This window comes from Trichechus manatus, unplaced genomic scaffold, assembly GCF_000243295.1.
Source record: "Trichechus manatus latirostris isolate Lorelei unplaced genomic scaffold, TriManLat1.0 scaffold00110, whole genome shotgun sequence".
Taxonomy (NCBI): domain Eukaryota; kingdom Metazoa; phylum Chordata; class Mammalia; order Sirenia; family Trichechidae; genus Trichechus; species Trichechus manatus.
The window spans coordinates 3,734,720-3,756,733 of NW_004444046.1; the positions used below are offsets into that span (position 1 = coordinate 3,734,720).

Genomic DNA, 22,014 nt, shown 5'->3' on the forward strand with positions numbered 1-22,014 from the left:
TAATGACCATCATTGTTGCTCCAGCACTCTTAAGGTTTTCTCTAATGATCACGATTTTACTGTAACATTAGGCTCTCTGTTTCTGATAACATTACTTAAATAATTATATAACATATTATTTTTAATCTGGCATCAAAGTAACTAATTCTAACTTCACTATAGATATTTTTATAGATGAGAATTTCTGGGATGGGGGAACATGATTTCTGAACATGTCACTAGCGCACTTGCCTGGGTCATTGCAGTTGCAAAATTTCCCATCTGCATAAATTCTCAAAATTCAGCATAACAACATTTTATTGCAGAGTAAATAAACAAGTTTGATGGTGCAAGATGCCATTTCTAACCTTTGCAAATCGGGGAAAACTTGGTCACATTCCTTACACTCCTGGATTGCATGTATCTCCCGGAGATCACTCTCGCTTTCGAGTTGTTGTCGAAATTCCTCTTCCACCATTGAAAATGCTGAGTGAGGAGTACTGCATGGGAACTTCTGGTGGTCCGCTAGTTCAGCTTTAGATTCAAAGAGCTGGTCACAGTCCTCACAGCGATATTGTCGTTCTTCTGTGAAAATAATACAGGTGTTAACAGGATTGGGCGTCAGGAAGTGCCACCACCAACCAGCAGGTCTTACTGAATTATAGAAGACATAATATAAATTATTTGGTTGTCGTTTATACCCCTTAATTTTAGTACACATTAAAAAAAAAATATGTAAAAGACCCAGGATAGAGTCTAGCAAAATAATGCAAGGGATTATTCTGGCTACACTCTAGCCTCCTGATCAGATGAAAATTTAAGATTAAACTCTTCCAGGTTCACAGGATATTAAAAGTAATGACCATCACCTACTGAGCATCATCTATTTTCTCAAAACTGTATATGGATTACTGATATTCCCTAAAACTTGTAATGAGGAATTATAGGTCAGATTTTTTTTCCAATTTTTAGATGAGGGAACTGAGTCTCAGAGAAGTTAAATAACCCGTCATGGATTACAGGGCTAAGTGGTTGTGCCAGGATTGGAACCGGTCTCTGTCCCATATACTTCTCACTATGCCATGTTGCTGAGAGGGCACAGTTAAACATGCTTCTCCATGTGAACCATGTTTAAGCCTGGCCAAAATCAGTAAATTAGGAAATACTTTAAAATCCATTATTATTTATCATGGGACACAGGATGTTTTTAGAACCTGCTTGGCTAATTTATGTTACCCCAGGGTCAGTGCCCTAGCTTTGTTAAATAGCAAACACATCATGAATTTGTACTTTAAATAGGTAAGATAAAGAAATGCTAGTCGTGAGGACCAGAGATAACAAAGTTATAACATGTCAGCTAGTGATGATATTCTGCTTCTATTTTGTCCATCTGAATAGCTTTTAGCCCCAGGGGTTCATGAGACCACACGATGCACAAATCACAATGACACAGATGCAGAAGTCTTGAAGACGCAAGACGCTGAAAATATCCAAGGCAAACAGCATGGCACATAATTCCTATTTTATAAGCCTATAGTCAAGGAAGAAGTTACTCTTCAGTTGTTCATCAACTGACTCAATGTTTTTGAGGGAGTATTTTAGTCACCTACGAACGTAGGCATTATGCTAGGGAATGAATATATATGAAACTTATAGACAAGGAGATACACATGTGAACAAACAGAATGATATATGACAGATGTATGCATAGGACCTAAGGCAGCCCAGAGGAACAGGCCTAATCCATCTCATTTTGGGGAGGGAGGTTCAGAAAAGGTTTTGCAGTGAGCGCAATAAGCCAGGTAGAGCAGTGGAATGACGACGGACATTTCAGGCAGCAGGAATAGCATGTACCAATGATGAAGGCAAGGAAGAACAAGGCAAGATCTTGGAAGTGTAAAGATGTAGAAAAATATGAACAAGTTTATACAGTCATATAAGGGAGAAGTGGGAAATGAAATTAGACCGGGTGGCAGATTACTAGGGGCTTTTTAGGTTCGCAATAAGACGAGAACAGAAAGCCACTGAAAGTTCGAAAGCAAGAGATAGTCAGACTTGCTGTTTAGAAGAATATCCTCCGACTGCAAGTGTGTGAAGCCAAGCAGAGAGGCCAAATGGGAGGCTGCTGCTTAACCCGTACATGATACTGGTTTAGTTTAAACTAAACCAGTATCAGTGGGGCCAGAAAGATAAAGAAATTAAGAATAACATTCATAGGGTTTGTCTACTTTAGATATAGAGGGTTAAGGAAAAGGTAAGTATTTTAAAATAAAAACTCACCTCGGCACTAAAGACAGGATTCTCAATAACATTAACTAGGTACCAGAAACATTTCCTACAGTCTGCAACACAGTTCACACATTTAACATCTATACATAGGTTCTCACCCAGCAGCTTAAACACAAACAGAACCTCCAGGCCACCTAATACGTCACTTACTAGTCATGTGGTCTTGGCCAATTTATTTAGCCTTTTAGCCTCAGTTTCCCCATCTGTAAAATGGATATAATTCTTTTCTTTCAGGTTTAATCTATATGTGAAAGATTAAATGAGACAGTATATGGACACTAATATCTAGCATATCGTAGATGTGTTAATACATGTGTTTTACTTTCTCTTTCCTAGGAAAAGTTAAATCCTAGAAGTATAAAACACAAACCATCATTTAAACATTATAGCCATTATATACCATTATATATACGTAGTATATGCATGGATATGATACAATGAAAGCAAAAAATCAAGGGTTGAGGTTCAAAGGTCTTGTAAAGGCAGCTGATGTGTGCATGGCAGCTCTAAAAGAATAGCCACTGTATTTCATCTTGTTTCAGGATAGTAAACTGATAATGTGTATTTTGAAAAATAATTGTTTGAAAACTTTTCAGATTTAATGTTCACTGATGAATGATGCATTGCACTAGAGAAAGCCTGGTTCCATTTTTTCAATCTAAATATCACCCCCCTCGCCGCCAAAGAGAGCTGGTAAGAGTCCTTTCCCATCAGACCACACTCCTCATTCAGACTCAGACTCTACCAGGCTGATAGACAACTCTGGTTTCTAAAGGCATGTGTGTCTGTCAGAGTTTCTAAAATGAAAACAGGTACCAAAAACCCCCCTTAAATCTATTTGGTACAACCTACAAATAGGCAGAATTCAGTTAAGCTAAAGGAAAAAATGTTCAAGTAAAATCCTAGCCAACAGTGATAGCTTCCTTCACAGGAGGTATAGAAGCAGAGGCTGAAGGCCTTCCTATCAGGAATGCTGGAGGAAGGCAGTGGAGGAATTCCTTCTTCTCTGGTAAGTTAGGATGGGTAACCCTTCCTAGTCCTTCTAAATGCAAAATACTCTAAAGACACCACTAGAATATGTTGAACCAAATCACATTCTATTAAGAGAGAAAAATAGAAGAAAAAAATATTAAATTATTACCCCAAAGATACAAACTAATACAAGTAGAGTCTTCTCTTAATCTGCCCTGAACATGTATTAATAGCATTTAAAATTCTTTTGATGCCCCCTTCTTTTGATTTAGAATAGGCCTTTGGCAAACAAAAATTGCTCTGACTCTAAAATTCCTTCATTGTTGCTTCTCTCCCAATCAATCCACCTCCCTCCCTCACAAAGGTCATGCTTGGCTGGGACTGTATTCAGTTTGGAACACTTCTCCCAGTAACAGAGTATTAGATGGAAGAAACATCCGCTAGATTGTTCATCAAGCTCCTTAGAATGACTTCCATGCAGTGAGAGGGTTCTAACCACCATCTAAGGCATTGGCAAAAGGTTTAACCACGTGATGGTCCCTCTATAACTCTCCCAGTCCAAATATTCAGAAAATCCCTTGACCTTCACTTCAGAGAAGCCCTCTACTTACTTTAGCTTCACTGGAACGTTAGCCAGATGTCAAACCAAGAAAACGCCACTCCAAGAGAAGGAGTTTGTTAAAACTGACACTGAATAGCTGGGAAACAAACAAGCGTACAGTGGGATGGACCCATCAGATGCTACTTCAGTGTCCAAAACAGGGCGACGAGGGTAGTCGTGGGAGCGGTACTAACCGTGGATATCCGGGGCCATAGTTTCATGGGGATAGTCTTCACTCTTCATGAACAGTAGGAGCTCCTCTCCTGGCGCAATGTCTGTGACTACTCTATAGAATATCTTCAGAAGACAAAGACAGGCGGGGGGAGGGGGGAGAGAAAGAAGTGAATATTAAGAAAGGGCAAGATATACACTAAGATATCTGCACATTTTCTCATACTTCAACAAACATACTCCTTTTTATTTTTATTGTTATCAAAAGAAGTGTGACTTCCTGTTACAGATACTGCAAATGAGCTCTGTGGTGACAAATGGAAATCTGCGATTCTCATGCCAATTCACAAATCTTTTCTGAATCTTACTTCACCAATCAAATTTTCTTAATGCAAGGCTTGCTGTGTCACACATACCATGTGCAATGTTTAACAAAGAACTCTCGCTTCTGGGAACTCCTCAAAGCACTCTAGGAAGCCACACACATCATGGCATTGAATCCTGTCTTGCATTATCCAGTAGTAGCCTAGCTAAGGCTGGTGGGGCTCAATTGCCTGCCTTGAACATGTTCTCAAAGGTGGCTGCTTATCAACCATGTTTGGTTTTGTTTTTGGTAAAAATGTAGGTAACACAACATTTGCCAATTCAACGTTTTTCACGTATACTATTCAGTGAGATCCACTGCATCAATTGTCTTTAAGGTAATAGTTTGGCAGGACGTGACAAGGAATCATGACAGCAAGGTCTGCAGAGAACGTGAGCTCAGAATACTTTGATTTTAAAAACTTAATTGCGCTCACCAGTCAAAGGTGGTGCTTCCCCCACCCAGGACCTGGCCTGAGGCCCCAGCTCCTGATTCTGATTCTTTGAAAGCAGGTTTTATGCCTTTCATTGGTTCATTTAGCTGTGTGGTAGTGGTGCTGTGACTGTGGTGGTGGTGATTTCCATTGCTTTCTAGCAAGTGCTGAGGAGAGGAAGGATTTAATCAATCTGTAATGACAGACTGAAAAGCCGTGGGGCATGTGGGGAAAGAACCTTACCTGGAATTTCCAAAAGCTACCTACCTACCTTTTCCTTAACCAGCCATGTGACCTTAGGCAAGTCATTGCCTAATTTATTTGTCTAGGCTTTAGCTTAGTTTTGTTTTTTAAAATTTATAAAAGCATTTAAGCAAGAAAATCTTTAAGATGTTTTCCATTTTAACATAAAAAATATTCTGAGCTTCTAATTTCTTTTCTAAGATTATTTATCAAACAACAATTTCACTACAGAGGAGCCCTTGTGGCACACTGGTTAAGTGCTACGGCTGCTAACCAAAAGGTCAACATTTCGAATCCACCAACCGCTCCTTGGAAACCCTATGGGGCAGTTTTACACTGTCCTATAGGGTCACTATGAATCAAAATCGACTGGAGGGCAAAGAGTTTAGAGGTCATAGAAGAACAAAGTTGTACTGATTACATCCTGCCAAAATATCTTTGCAAAATCCCTCATCCCTCTGAGAATGAGATTCATCCTTTGCCTTGTAGCCTCTTCTCTCTCTACAACATCACCAATGAAGCGTCTTTTCTCTCCTTGCCCTTTCTGAGGAGATCCATAAACAGAATTTCAGTGTTAGTGAGCCACTCAGATTCTAAATATCTAGGCGAGGCAGAATAAAACATCACCGCCACCCAAAACAGAAAGCATTGCTCAGTCTTAATCCAAGGGGGTCAGGGGGAGGAATTAGAAACTGGTGCACCTTACTAAGAAACGGAAAGAATATAGTCTTAGAAGATATTGCTATCACTACGGTGTCTTGAAAAACCATTTGATGTCTCAAACTAAGAAAATTTAATGACTATTATTTCTGGGTATCCTACTAAAATTTGTCTTGTAAGAACAACAGAAATGCATAGAACTTTAATTGTATTTATCTATTTGTTTATGTTTTGAAAAGCTGAGGACATCAAATGTAAGTACGTGCTTCTTTATTCCAGTAGGTGGCTCTAAAGTCCAATTGTTTATTTTTCTACAAAACGATCAGAACGCAAATTGGCTAAATTCAAAACATAATTTAATGAGTATTTTCTCCTCAGTATTTTTTTCTGTTGAAACAAAATAATTGTTTTTAATTCAAGAGTAGTTTAACTACCTGAAGTTGGTTTATAGAAAATAATGCCAAACATAAAATACTACTGTAATATGTTATAATATAACCTAAGATTCTTTATAATGATCCATAGATAGAATCTAGACTACCTTAGGAAAAATACTCCTTGTTACATGCTGTTACCATAAAACAAAGTAAATCTGCAGTTTGTATCTTTCACATCTAACGTTTGCATTTTCCCTTCTTAAGAAATACACCTAGAGGAATATTTCTGCTCAAAAGTTACCTGATTTTAAATATATATATATATATTAAAATATCACGTGTGTGTTTGCTTTCCCCCCCAAAATCTTCCAGTAAAATGCTTATAAGTACCCTGTTTCATTCTGGACTTCTAGTTCCCCTTAGAAAACAATGGACTTCTCTCAACAGCTTGAATCACCTCTTTTTTGGCATCTCTCAAAGGTTTAACTTATTAGCTTCCTTTCCAACAACATGTTGACATTTGAATTGTGGCATATTAGAACTTTTTGGTGGCTTCTCGGAAATAGTGAGGTTAAAGAGACAATGCCCTGCAAGACAGTAAAAGGCAGGACAATTGTCTCTGTTGGGGAATGCTGCTTTGACATACATGCCAGGTCATTTTAAGAAAGTATTATGATATCATTATTTTTTTGTAGCCCACTATTAAGCATGTCTCCTTTAATCCTATTTTAGATTTACTCAATCCAATGTGAACAGTCCAAGAAACAAAAGCAAATGATGACTATAATGTAACTATATATTATAAAGACAATTCTCTTTACCAGGACATAGATCACTACTGTAATTTCCCTTTAAGTGCCCAGATTGTCATGTAAAGAATATTGAGTGCATAAAAAATAAAAGACATGGAAGAGTGTTGATGCTGGCTTTATTTACTGGAGGTAAAAGGTGACATTCCTGGCCACGAGAGGCAAGGCAAAGCAGAGTGGGTTTTAACTTCAGGGTGTACTTTTCGATTTTAAGTGAGTTTTTATGGCGCTCACGAAACTGAGGTTTGAAAAGAACTGGCAAGTGCCAGACATGATGAGGGCAGATTCTGGGCATGCTTCCCCATATAGCAATAACAATGTGCCTTGAAGTCTCATCTGCCACATCCTTACAAATCTAGTCCTTTTGTCAAGGTGTTGCTGCCTCCTGTGACCTTCATTATATCTCATCTCTTAGGACCTTAGAGAGACTTGCGTAAAATCAGGGTTTTCCCCCATAATTACAATGGTCCAAAAGTATAATTTGAATACTTAAATCCAGAGATGTCTACACATAAATCTAGCTCACTTTCTAGAGATAACAGTAATACACCAGGAGGCATTTGAGAAGCGAGACGACTAGCCTAAACCAAAATAAAATGACAATTACCTGGGGAATAATAGAACATAATCTTGGAGGAATCAAGTCTTTCAGAAAGTAAGATATCATATCTATGTTTTTATAAAATAGGTCTTTCAAGAAATAAAATTATGATAAAAAAGTAATTGATATAGATTTTTCTCACGGATTTGTATAAGTGGACATGACCATACTTAGAAAAAAATATAGTCATGATGTCCTTAAAATCAGTGTATTCTCAAAATCTTAGCTATATTGCAGTTGTATGAATTATATGTCATCTGAGTTATGTACCAGAAGCAGAAATATTACTAACAGAATCTCTCTGGTTTTTATGTTGGAGAAAAACGGAAGGGAGTCAATTACTCTGTTAAATACCGTAAGAGAGTTAATAGCTCTCTTCTCCCATCAGGGGGTTTTATGGAAAAAGTTATCTGGATCCAAAATAAAAATGTCCTGGATCTGAGATTTTGTGATGAATTCAATTCAAGTATATAACGAAATCCTCAAAAGTCATAAACACTTAGAAAATGTTTGAATTGATACAAAAGGGCTGATGTATTCTTTCGCTGTGTCTCTCTCAAAATGTAATGCTCTATTAAAAGAAAAAAAAGCTTTTAATTCCTCCCAATATAAGGAGAAAGAGAAGAGGAATGGGACCTTGTATTACAAGAAAATACGGTTAGATGGAACTTCCATTTAAAAAAAAAGCCATGATAAATATTTTAAAACTGTGTTAACACGTCTAGGAGTTTCTATTTGGTAGCTAATACCAAAATCCACAGACACAACAGGTTATAAATATGACCTAGCTCTCCATAGACTGGAAACTGAAAAGCTGAGATAGTCTTTTTACTTTATCATATAAAATATTTCATTTGCCTAGCATCTTTTTATTTTTCTAGAAAGCTTTATTTCTATTTTTTTAACTATGGATATTACATTTGGATCTCTGAATATGTCAATACGTCAATTTATAGTTAATTACTTATAGTAAAAGTATTAATAACAGATCTCATTTCCTATTCTTCTATTTTTTTAATTTGTTAAAATGGCATACTGCTGAAATTTCTGATTATACTTTTTTTTTAATTCTAAATTATTCAGATTGTTGAAAATTAGAGTAGAAATCCTAAAAATCTCCACTTTTACCAATGGAGAAATTCACAATTTAAGACATAAATAAAATATTATACATGTACATAGGAATTAAATACTCTAGGCATAATTATTACACTTAATTTATTTTAATCAAAATCTGAAACCAGTTCCAAATGCCAAAAGGATATCCATTCAGTTAACAGTCACAAGGGCAAGCTATGGATAAAAGGCAGGGGTGTTATGGATTCGATTTAGCAAATTTTACACTCCAAAAAGGTATATTTTCATACAATGTTATATATAAATATGTAAATATATAGATATAGGTTTTATATGTGACACATAAATGTGCCAAGTATACTTTTTTGGGAGATTTAAAATTTGCATAAAATATTAGTAATCGTATTTTTATATATACAATCTAAGTGATTAATGGTATGATTTATTCCAATTATATATGTTATATATAATTACATGTTATATTTGTACTATATAGTATATTTAATTTATATATTATATACACACATATATGTATTTATGATAAATCATATACCATTAAACATTCATTTTCTTTGGTTATTTCAGTGCAAGAGGACAGCCACTAAAGAGGGCATGAGCACTCACAAGCTTCTGATAGGAAAGTTAATAGTCCATAAAAAACTTTCAGACTAACTCTGTTTTGTACCGTCAGGGCTTGCGTTCAACCTAATTCCCCCTCAAACTGATGATGTTACCATTTGTACTTATACGTGGTAATAACATATACATTATTACCATCATCATATTGTTTATTATCCTACAAAAGAGAAAAAATCCACAGTCTGTCAGACTAGCCTGCTGTCTAGCTTGCTATGCTTGGATCGATTTAAAGTATTATGTTTGTACTACTGAGACAGAAGAAAAATTCAGAGCACAAGGGGGAAACAAGAAAGAAAACACATCATTTTCCTTTAAAGGGATGAACAAGGCCTCATTGTTATTAATTCCCATTTATTTTTCCTGTTCAAGCACTGGAAGTTTTATTTATGCTTAATAGACGACATTTGGCGTGTCTAAAAATGACAGAAGTGTGAATTATGGATGACCTTCAACCTATTCAGGAAGTTGTAATAATTGAAATAATAGAGAAATGTACTCCCTTGCAAAATCTGTACTGAGAGACAACTTTTTCAGACTATGGCTGTCTTTTCACTTTGAAGTTGACAGTTGATTTTTTCCTCTTCCAGCTCCCAACATTTGGCCTGAAGGCTTTATTTACTGTAGCTTCATTCAATTTACCACTCAGAAGATTAGGAAAAGCTGAATGGAACTTTACCATTTGGGGGATGGGTGGGAGGGGATATGACAGTTTACATATCTGAACAAAGTCAACATTTGATATGAACACATCTGTCAGCCTTGGTGCTTCAGAGAGGTAACATGAAGACCACAGATACATTGTGCGCATGTGTGATGGCTTTAGGAAACGTGGTCTGGACCCCTAGTCTATCCATAGCAATGTGGGACACCTCAACTCAGGAGTGCAGGAGTGATGTCACGTTTTCTCCTCTGGAAGAAGGACCCGATTATACATTCTGTGCCTCATTAGTAAGGGGTAACAAGAAGCATCTTCAGAAGACTGAGAGGTTGATGACAGAAAGTAAAGATTTCTGTCCAACGTAATAGAAGCTTTGTTGGAACAAACATTTGCCAAAGAAAATCATTCTTAGTTTCCTCAATTTCTCCAAAAGGAAGGTATCCTTACTGTCTTTAGGGTTACACTCTAAAAAAAGAAAAAATTAACTGAGAAAGATCGGATACTGTCTTGCTATATCCACTTCCAAAATGAAAGTATGTATCCATTGATAGTATATTAGTCCATTCAGGACGAAGAAATCTTTTGAGGAGATTTTTTTTTCTCCCCCATATTTTTATCTCTTTGTTAATAAGCTGGAGAGAAAACTAAGTATAATTTATTGGATGAAACAAAACAGAGAGAATTGACTGTTGGTTCCATTTTGCATAAACAGAGCAAGTGATAAAGATCCGCTTATTATTATACCCGCAGCCTACCCAGCCTGGAAGCCTTCCTTGCAAGTTGTCTCCTTGAATAACCTCTAAGGCTGCCTCTACAGAGCCTTCAAGACATATTTTCCCTGACTATTCTAAATGTAATTGCCAGGTGTATACAACAGCCACCTGTCTTTGATGTGGCCATTTTGTCTGATCCTATGAAAGAATTTAGAGTGTTCATGAATAGTTCCATCATTGTATGATGAGGAAACTAAAGATCATCTTTACGTTTTTTACTAGGCTGAAGGCTTTTCTTGCGTCTTCGGCCAACATGTTCATCTTCTTGATAGCCTGTAATGCATTCTGAATGACTACCTTCTTGGTGCCATCCCAGAAATAGCTCTACTATGGGTGGGAATATGTACAAACAAGATGATGTTTTGACACATTCCTGAAAGATGCTATATACATGCAAACACTAATTCACTTAAAATGTATACGTAATACTTCAAGTCACCCTCTTTTTCAACTTTTGTGGTCTATCTTAATAAAAATGCTACTATGTGTAGTATTGTGTCAGTGTTGTGTCCTGGGTATTATTAAGCGAGAGAAATTTCTGAGTGAGGGAATGTTATTTGTTTCAACATGCAAATATCAAATGGCAAGCTATGTCTGAGATGGTTTCATCTTTGGGTGAAGGAAGTAACTTATCAGCCAGACAACATCCCCCAAAGTCGGCTTAGGCACCGTTCACAAAGCCAGTCTCTGGGTATTGCCAGCTGGCATTCATCTTAAAACAGCAGAGCATAACTTTGGTATAAAAGTGGAACTTGACTTAAAAGCAAAGCAAAGAAAATGGCCAAAGCCAATAATAATTTTAACATCAAAAGAGGTCATACAAAATGTGCACAGAAATCGTTGTAAAGAGGAAATTAACAAATTACCTGACAGTAGACGCAAACATCTTTAAAAAGTGGAAAGAGGCTAAAAATTACATTTTGCTTTGTATATGACTGATCAGCCCTGCTTTTTTGCACAAATTGTATTAATTGAATGGTGCAGATTATTTTTCCCAGTAAAAAGCCAAGGAAAATAACTTGATAATTGAGCCCACAATAAGCTTGCAATAATAATAGTGTTCTAGTGTTGCAGCAGTCTGATAGAACCATTGACGTGGACTTAAGGAGAGGGAAAGAGGGTATGCCAACTCAGCTATGATCGTCCTGGAAGCAGTTAAAACTTTATAAGGTAAATCACAAACGAGAACAATGCCTGTTCCAACTGAAAACACTAGAATCTTGCTGCCGCTCATTAACCACAAGGGAGCTGTCAGAATACCCTAAGAGAATTTTGATTTTTGTATTCTCTGAGGGGCACTCATTCTTCTAGACTTTATTTCTTCAAAATATACATCAGGTACTAGATAATCTCTTATCGACAAATTTCTTTTTATTCAGAGTGAACAGCAGACTTCTCTTATTCTCCTTACTAAATACCAGCTGTCAAGGGCCTGTTTAAAAATAAAAGGACTTATCACCTTGTGTAAATGACAAGATTAATAATGTCTTGAGTTTCTGAGAACTTTACTCCACTTGTAGACCATGTTAGGGCAGGACAGGAGTTTGAATGAAATCATGTTCCTTCCTATGATGCAGAATACATACACATACATATATAAAGGGTTACTCCAAAGCACATGCTTAGAAACTATGAGCGGAAAGACAGGTATTGCTTAAGTCTAAATAATCAACTTACATGAATTGTACCTAAGGGGCCTGTCTGATTACTACCAATATAGTTTCACCATGAAGAAGTATTAAAGGAAAACTATTGTGTCTAGAGACCGAAACACAACTTGTGAGCACAGTCAAAGACGAGAACTGGCATTGTTTGAGGTGGATTCTTGCCTTTGACCTAGTTGAAGGGTACAGAAGTATGGGGTTAAGAGGAGACTAATCCAAGGAAGGAGGGAAAGGTGGGAGCAGAGTGAGACCAAATCTAAAGCAACGTGCTATCTCTACCAATCAAAATGTTTTGTAAGACGTCTACAAGATTCAAAGGAAAGGACATCAAAATATCCAGACTAAATAACAATAATAAAATTAAAAAACCTCAGCAAATCATTTAGATGTTTGGTCTACTTGACATTAAACACATGGGTATTTCTAGATGCCAATGAAAGCTCTGAATAGTTAATAAACCATTTTTATGCTTCCTCTTAGTATCTGGTCCTCTTAGCGATCTGGCCTGGAAGGGGCTTTGGTCATCTAACTCTTTGCTTTCCTCCTGCCCTGCTCTACCTCTCAGTGCCAGCTTTTGTTCTTGAAAGTAACCAGGGACAACTTGAGATTGTTAAAATGTAAAAATATTTAAGCACTGTTTGGGTTCAGTAAAATGTCACTGTGCCCGAGCACTATAACTATGTGGCACTGTATAGACTCTTAAAGGAAGAAGGGGGAAAAAATAATAATTAGGACATTAAGGATAAAGAGCCTTGGGTGTTTTTCATGGCTCTACTATTTTATCACTTGAGTGTGATTGTGGTCTTAATTTACTAGTGTCTTTGGTGTGGCCTTCTTTTATAAAGATAAATTACTACGGTTAATACAATATTTTCAGAGGGGAATAAGGATATCAGTCAGAAGCCGCAGCAACTCAGAAATTATGGTTTAGGTGTGAGTGATCCAGTGTTTTCAGAATTTCTATCTCCAAAAATATCAGTGTAATAATTCTGAAAAAAAAAAAAAAACAAATGAAAAGGATGTCTAAAAACAATAACTCAAATTTTTCTAGGCAGTATTGTCAAGAAAGCTGCCACAAAGCTTGTTCTGGTCTGAAAGGAAAGAAAAAAAAACTAAAATACGTCTTAGAAGTCCATTGGAAAATTTAAGTTCAGAAAAATCCCCTCAAGTAAAATACTGCAGAAATGTATTAGGCAAATGTTGAGTGGCCTTTATGTTTACAATACAAAAGAGGAGATTATAGACTTCATCAACTTTATTTGAAAACTGAAAACCATGCTATTTCTAAATACTTCTCCCCCACCAAATAAATCATTATTAGTTTTTATCCAGCATACATGTTTTGACTCTGCCTTGCTATTATCAAACTGTTTATCATCTTAACAAGCACTTATTCTCTTTCAAAGATCTCCATATCATTTTAAAAACTGATCCAAATTGATTAAACTTGATCTTGAACATCAGAATTTTAAAATATATGTTTGCAAGTTCAAATTGTAATATACACTCTTGTTGCGTTTTTTGTGTGTTGTTTTGTTTTATTTTTTAGTAATCCTTTCCCTTCTCTGTTAGATGTCCTAATTATTATAATGATTAGATTGTACTTGAGAGATTCATCTGAAATTCTTTGTTTTTATTGGCTAGGATTTACACCTGCACTGTTATTGAAATTCATTTTCTAAAGTTGAGTTTAATCTAAGAATCAGAGCAGAGAGAAACACTTTTTACAATTTCTTGTAGCCTGCTACATTGACTTTTTGTGTTGTACAGGTGAGTTGAAGTCGTTAATGTTTAATAATTACACCTGATCCAGGGCCTCTCTTTTTGTCTGGTTATTAAGTAATATCTCCCACAATGGTATGTTCATTATGTGATGAGTTGTACTTATTTCACCATTGGCAGCTTCTATTCCTCATGGAAAAGAGAATGAAACAACAGACCCAGAGAATCTCTTTAGCCAGCTCTTTTATCATTGTACCTAGTCCAACATTGACATTTCAAAGCTGTCTAGAATTGCTAGTCTTAATTGGCTTTTAGAAATATGCATATGGGTTTATATAGGTATATGTTTATAATACATGCAGACACTACTTGGGTATGTGTTCTCCTTTGTCTTGTCTGCTGGGCTTAGTGTGATTTTATGCATACATTCTTATCACCCAAATGTGACTTTTACCTCTGACTTTGCCTTCTCTTGTCGTTTATGGGTGAACTTACTTAACCATGTAATGTCAATTTCACAATTATGTCATTTGATATGCACTCTGTTACCATCTTAGATTTCTGCCAGCATAACACATAAGTTTAAAATGAGTACTTACAGAAATGATAGGTATGTGCCTAATATTGGCCTTAAGTGTTTTTCTGATTAACTATTTTGCCTGATTCTACAGATAAAATAAGTAAACATGCTATTCATTAAGGAATGAACCAGCATGTTTTCTTTGGAAAACAATGCATTTTACAATGTCTATTTCAGATGTAACCATGGTATAATTATAAATGTCTACTCTAATAAACAATGTAATTCATAGTTAGGAACAGCAAAAATAGTTTCCCTTTTGTAATGCAATCAGGAATCCCAATGACAACAGTTATTTATTATAAAGTATTAGATACATAAATGTTAAGTGAGACATATGTTGGCTACCGATCCCATGCTTAAATCATCCTTTCACTGTATCTATCTAAGGGAATACCTTTTATTGTCAGTAAATATGGATAGCAAAAAGTTATTATGCTGTAATTATATTATTTCATCTGAAAGCTGCCTTTTGAGATCCTTCAGTTCCTGATTTAGGAAACATAACATGAATTCCCTCACTTGTAACACCTATGTATTTCCCACATCTACAAATAGCAAGTGCTCAAAAAATGCTTGTTGTTGATGATGACAGTAACTCACATGAGGGACTTGGGAAAATTTCTGCTCACAATCAATAGCTAATTTAATAATGTTTTCCTTTGTCAATAGTGCCTCTTGTTTTCATAAGGCAAAGGGAAAAAACAATTGACTTGTTTATTATTTTGATATATATTGAAGATTTTTAAATGGTTCCCATTTAAACCGAATTTTACAATTTACTGCCTCTTATACAGGTTAGCCAGCAAACATTATCTGGTAGCTGGTAAAATGCCAAAGAATAATCTCGTAACGATGATTGAAATAGAGTCGAAGACCATATGACACTAGCGTTACTTAACAGTTTTCAATTGGAAACATCTAATTTAAACTTTTTTTTTTTTTTTTAGTGATGATTTTCATAGTAGATTTTCCAAGCAACCATTTCAGTATGGTCTTTGAAACACATTTGATTTAGGTAACCATTGGGTTAAAAGAAATAAATAATGATCACATAATTAAATTTCAGCCTAATGATGTTAATCAAACAAAGATTAACTGCCTGAACTTTGTGTTGTTTCAGGTATTGTCATACTAAGTTACAAGATTCATAACCTATAACTTGATTGAGCGCAAAATACGTTTCATGATATTTTCATGATCTTTATATCATAGTTATTGTTAGTAAAGTCAACCTCACCTGGTCCTCCACAATGTCACAAAGCAATATCCACAGTGCTGTTTTTTAACTTTTTTACATATTCCAAGAAATTGAGCATTTTGATTATGCTAAAAATAAGTGTTCCTCATTTTTGTAAAATTATGCAAAACAATAAAAAAGGCATAAGCAGGTAAATCTGCACCTATGTCATACATATATATCTACTTACTATTTTACGTTAAGACTATGTAAAAGTTGAAGTGTATCACTTTCAATTTCTGCATAAATTCACTAACTGTTCTTGATTACTCAGTACTTTCTACCAGTGCCTCCACATTATGACGGTAAAAAGAAAATTGTGACGAACAGCAAGCAATAGGTAAGTACTCATTTTTTAACTCATTCAATCACACTCAGAAAACTAAAGTATTTATGAAGGATGCTAGTACAAAGTGAATAAATTACTCAAAGAAAGTAGTACTGAAAGAAAGGAGTCCTGAAAATGACGTTATTCTGCATCTTACTTATATTTGTCCATTACCTTTCCCATATCAACAAACAGGCCACAAGGGTCTCCTGCGGCTCACTGTTATTTTTATTCTTCAGGCTTCACTGATACTTTAGTGCTCTCAGAGAAAGGCAAGAAAATCTTTACAACATACCTGATCATTTATCTGGCATGCAACGAGGTTGTGCTGATCATAACAGCCAGCGAACCTGATGTACTTGAGCCAGCTTCCTACATCTGGTTGACTGGCATCTATGTAGAACTTCACATTGCAAAACTCATCTAAGATCTGAAAGGAAGAATATGAGAACAATCAATTTACATAATGGTCCATTCATTAAAATGGTTAACTGCTTGAAAATGTTTCATTCAAATGTATATTCTGCCTTTGAATCCTTAAAAGAAAAAAAAGCCAGACAGCATGCATATTAACAAAGGAGGAATAATAGTAAGTTATCTTAGAAATGACAATGTATTTTTTTTTTAAAGAAACAAAGCAATTTTAAATTATTACTAAAACAGATGAATTGGTTTCAATAAAGCTTGTTTTCTTGTTATGCATGAATGTTATGCATAGCTTAATAATTTTATCCAATGTAATATTTACAGAAAAAAACATGGAGCAGCACATATTAACATACTTCTAAAATAAATAGTCAATATTTTAGGCTCAGATAGTTTCACAATATAAATGTATATTTTCACCTTAAATTAATTCAATTGAAAAATTTTAATATAAATATTCTCTCCATAGTTTATATTTCACCACCATGAAACAAATCATACCCTTAACTGAAAGAGATAATAAGATTTGTCTAGTGGATGCTTCTGCCCAAACTAAAGGAAAACATATGAAAATAAACGACTGGTAAACACTCAGGCAACGTATGGCAAGTTAATGACTTAGCTAACACATACCAATGCAAATTTCAATTTTACGTTTAGTAAGCAAAATGAAACTGCTTTTGAACAAGTAAAAAACATGTAAGAATACTGCAATAAATTAACAGTCATTATATATGGATGTGTATTGTTATTTCTCAGGAGATTTTACATTTGGCCTACCCTTCACTTAGTACACCTATTAAACAAAAACTGAAGTGGAAAACGTCCATTTCTAAGGTTTTGCGGACTTACACCAAGCTATTTTGATTCACTAGCAGCAATAATGCCTTAAACATATGAAAAGTTGTAGAGTTGTTGTCCTGATGGTGAACAACTAGAAAGGCTGGTAATTTTACATCAATCTGTTAATGCAAACTTGAGGAAGTTTCCAATCAAAGACTAAACAATACAGTCTAGAACAAAAATTAATGAATTAAGTAGCCCCTAGAGAACTCTACTGTATCTAAACCTGTATAAAAGTTAAAACTAAAATCTTGGGTATACAGACCAAAAGCAATTTTGCATAGAATCCATGCAATCATCCAGTTGCGGATTCAAGTCATTAACTCACCACAAACTTCAAGAAGAACTCCAGTGCTCTGAGGGCACGAGTCAAGAGGCTCTATGAATAAGCCTTTGGCCATGAGGCAATTAAAGCGCAGAGAGTAGTCCCATAATTTTAAAAAAGAAAAATCTAAACAGAAAATAGGAATAGTAATTGCTACATACATACACAACACAAACACACAATCAAAGCCTTCTTTTTCAAGGACCCCTCTTCACACTAACAACAATAACAAAAAAAGTCCACCCTCAAATACCTTCTCTACTGCAAAGAACAGATTTTTAACAAGTTCTTGTTTATAAAATTGCAAACGTTAAGATGTTTTTTTCTACTCTCGATGCTAAATAACTCAAATGGCAACTTAAGGTTTTTCTCCCTCCCCTGGTAGCTAAAGGGTACATAAACAACAATAGCAATACACATTTTAAAACAGTAAAAGTCGTACGTTGTTGATTTTTTTGTTTGTTTGGTTTCTGTTTTTGATCTTTTGTTGTTTGTTTTCTTGACTAGCCAAAAAAAAAAAAAAAAAAAGGGCAGCTTTACTGACACAGCAGAGAAATGTTTAATGACGGAAATAGGGTGAAGTCAGTGAAACGCACCACCAGTTCCATTTCATATTTGCAGAAAGTCGTGGCAAACGTGTTAATTTCAAAGTCAAGAAGCATCGATCCCCTTAGCTTTCAAACATTCCCTTTTGCGGGGTCAGGGAGTTAAGGATTACATATACTGCACATAAAAATTCTAGGTGTAATTTTATTTCGTGTTAACATTATTGCTATTGCCACTGTCAACAGTGAAATTATTTTTTTAAGTTTCATTTCCAAAGAATGTCTTTTTACATATCTGTTACATGATTATTCAAATATTTCACCAACATATCAACTTTCTTACTCTCAACAGTCTTGCTCCAAGACAAAAGTCTAACTTTCTCCAGAAAAGTCCCCCACCCCCACCGGGTGAATTATTCACTTTTGATTTGCTAGCAGAACTACATTTGTCTCCCAAATGTCTTAATCATCTCGGAAATCTTGAATAAAGTAACAACACATCTTCAGTCATTTTATCTAACACACTCCTGTGTTTTTAAAAGCTGTCAAGCTCCTAAGATAGCTTAAAAAAAAAAAAAGAGAAAAAAATCCTATAGCTGGACTTTAGAGAAAGGCCCTTTCAAAAAACCAACAGCAAAAGAGAGAGAGAGGAAAAAAAAAAAAAAAATCCCCACAATCTAGCCAAAGGGTCCGTATGTGACTTTCTCGCGAAGCAGCACACGATGTTGGACAGCAAAGCTGTTACTTGGCAAGGTGGAACTCGGCCGAAAGCTGCTCCAAAGTCGCGTGGCCGGTGCCAGGAATTGAGATTTTGGCAACCCCACCTTCTGCGTCCCTGATACAGGCGGACAGACACACCGAGGGAGGGGAAGCAGGAGAGGAGCGGGAGGAAAAGAGGCCGACAGCCGGCAGAGACCCACCGAAGGCCGGACGACCCACCCCAGAGACGCGTCCAGACCGCACCGTTCCACAGGAGGAACAAGGAAATCGCCAGTCTTAGCAACGTAGATAAGCAGCAGGGCTCCGCGGGGCTGCGGGCAAGGAGGAAAAGAAGGCTGGGGGTGGGGTGGGGGGGAAGGGGTGCCAAGGCAGGAAACTGTCCGAAGTTACAAAACTATGCACATCGCCAAGACTTTTTTTTTTTTTAAAAGTGAGTTCTCTTACCTTAATATTTCTATGGCCTCAACTCAGCAATAAAGGGCAATCACAGAAGAACTTAAACAAACAAAATAAAGAATCAGCAGACCCCAGCTCTCCTGATCGTAAATCCTTTCAAACCATCCCGAGCAACATTTCGAGATGTAAAAAAGCCTCGCGTCTCGATTTCCAAATGGGTCTCTGATAACTTTGTCCGTCTCTAGGATCTGCTCGCCGGGACCACGCGTTTCAGATTTATTGTCCGCCAACAGTGTATTTTTAAGACCAGAAATGAAATCTCCTCTCGTCTGGGTGACCCGAGTTTGGTGTGTTTTGGCTTTTTTTCCCCCTCCTAAATGAGCTCGAAGCTATTCCTTGTGGTTCACATCACCTCCCTCTTTTCTCACTTTCTCTTGCTCTTATCAGCCCGATGTGTCATGAAAGTTATCTGAAACCCACTAAAACTTCTTCCACTTCTCTCTCCCAGTTCCAAGGAGTGGAAAACAGGCAGGAGGAGGAGGGTTTGTAAAGGTGGGGGACCTGGGGAGGCGAGAGGAGCTCTAACTCCCTTTCAGATCCTCCGCAGCGCCTTCCCCGGTCCTAGACCCTCACGGGATCGTCCCCTTTCGCAACTCCAAGCTCAGCTGCCGGGTTTCTATTTCATGAACTGTCTCTTTAAAGAGGATCTGCTCGGCCATCCAGAAAGAACCCGGGGCGAGGGAGAAAGGGAGCTATCTTCTGCCGCACAGAGTGATCGGAAGCCAGACGGGCTCCTCTTTCAGTATATTTTTAAAGTGACAGCAGCCTCCTTTGGCGGGAGAGGTCACAAAAAGGTCGCCAAGACCCAAGTCCTATAGGAACAGACTGATTATGGATGCACCATCCCCCTTAAACATGTAGATTTCTCCGAGTAAACAACCAATAAGGAGATCTCGCCAGGCAGGATTTCTTTCCCCAGGGAATTATCTTCTGTTTCGATATTCTGAAAGCACAAGTGGAAGTGTGTGTGTGTGTGTCTGTGTGTCTGCGCGCGCGCGCGCGTGCGTGTGTTGGGGGATGGGGAGGGATGGGGTGAAAAAGTGCTTTCAGGGATGTGAGGGTGTTTGCGCTGAAGAGGGGGTGGAGGGAGCGAAGATGGGGCTGAGGGTAGAGAGACGCTGGCTCCTACTAAGCATAATTATATTAGAAATTCTCAGAAAACAGCAGCCTAAAGAGTGAAAAGTTGACAAGTACATTTCCAGTTTTCTGCTGAGCATCTTTTTTTTTTTTAATTGAAACTCGTACTGTAATTTATTCCCTCCATTATTATAGTTTAGGTGAACAGAAGAAGATGCTAAATTTTCAAACCTTGTATTCTTAAAAGGAGGAACTTGGAAATCTGAAACTTTATTTGCATATAACCTGCCCAAATAATGTATTCTGGCTTTAGAGAGATTGATGACTGTCTGGTGAGTTTTTGCTATTTTCTTTGACATTAATTAAAACACCATGAACGCCCCAAAGTGGAAGTAAGCAATTTGACAACTCAGATTTTTCAACTTTTAACATCATAAATGCTGCATTCCAATATATGGTGAATTTTTATCAACACATTTCAGAAACGACATTGAAAGAAAGAATACGGAATGAACAGGAAAATAAAAGCGTCCACGGATTTACTTAGAGCCCATCCTGTAAAATTCAGTAAAACCCACCGGTTAAGTTGAAATAAATGCTTTCTATCAGAAAACTCCATTCATAAAAACAAATGAACAAATTCCAACTTTTCCCCAGCTCAACCCTGGAAAGTTAAGCAAAGTAAGCGAGTCTAAGGCCACTTGCGGGGGAAGGGTGGAGGGAGAAGGGCTAGGGAGCGCGCTCATGCTAAACTTCATGTGCAAACCGGCACAACGCGAGTGCCACCCACTTTTTGTTTCCTCCAAGTGCAAAGAGACGTGTAAATCTAGTAGATCTATATTTCCCCAAAATGCTGATTTAAAAACAAAAATAGTAACAAAAGGGAGGGATGTGGGAGAAAATGACAAGAGGTGGTGACTAATTCGTTTCGGTGGCCTGTTATCTGTGACATTGAACTGTTACTTCAGATAATAGCTATTGTTTGAGGAAAAATCGCACAGCAGTGGTAGGTAGGACAGGAAAAATCCTTTGTAAATAACCTAAAACCCGGTCAGATATTCCCATAGAGTTCGGCGCTTGAGAACCTTTAAGAGCCGCCGGTTTGCTGCCATTGATTTCCTGCCCTTCCTCAACTTGCCCATTGTCGGAGTCTTTTTTTTTTTTTTTTAATTTAGCCATAAATTGGACGGGCTCGAGCTATGAGCTGTTCTATTTTCTTCCTGTCAGGATGAGGGATTTGTTTTATGATGCATTGTGTATTAAATACAAGTAATCTGGGGAACCGATTGCTTCAGACAGTGCCGCCTAATCAGGGGGTCTGAGAGCTCAGCACCCCAACCTCTCCCGCCCCAGCCCAGGGGCCCCCACCTCCTTGCCCTTTACAAAGCTGCTCTACAAAGGAGGAAACGTCGGTGGATAAACAAACAAAAAGGTCGTGTGGA

General features: G+C 36.9%; 1 protein-coding gene across 6 annotated transcripts in view; it reads right to left on the minus strand.

Annotated features, from left to right (window-relative positions):
- Positions 1 to 22,014, minus strand: part of MECOM (MDS1 and EVI1 complex locus) — a 617,334-nt gene that overhangs the window by 45,208 nt on the left and 550,112 nt on the right. For 2 of the 6 annotated variants that reach the window (XM_004383440.3, XM_004383441.3), the window contains exons 1-4: positions 18,994 to 19,155; positions 16,476 to 16,610; positions 4,036 to 4,138; positions 348 to 564 (exon numbers count right to left, since the gene is read on the minus strand). In XM_004383440.3, coding sequence (XP_004383497.1) covers positions 348 to 564; positions 4,036 to 4,084 — 266 coding nt within the window. In that variant the 5' untranslated portion in view covers positions 4,085 to 4,138; positions 16,476 to 16,610; positions 18,994 to 19,155. Of the gene's footprint in view, positions 1 to 347; positions 565 to 4,035; positions 4,139 to 16,475; positions 16,611 to 17,777; positions 17,841 to 18,993; positions 19,156 to 19,239; positions 19,371 to 19,483; positions 20,473 to 22,014 lie in introns of those variants that run through there. The other 4 variants (XM_004383438.3, XM_004383442.2, XM_004383439.2 and 1 more) reach the window with 4 other exon arrangements.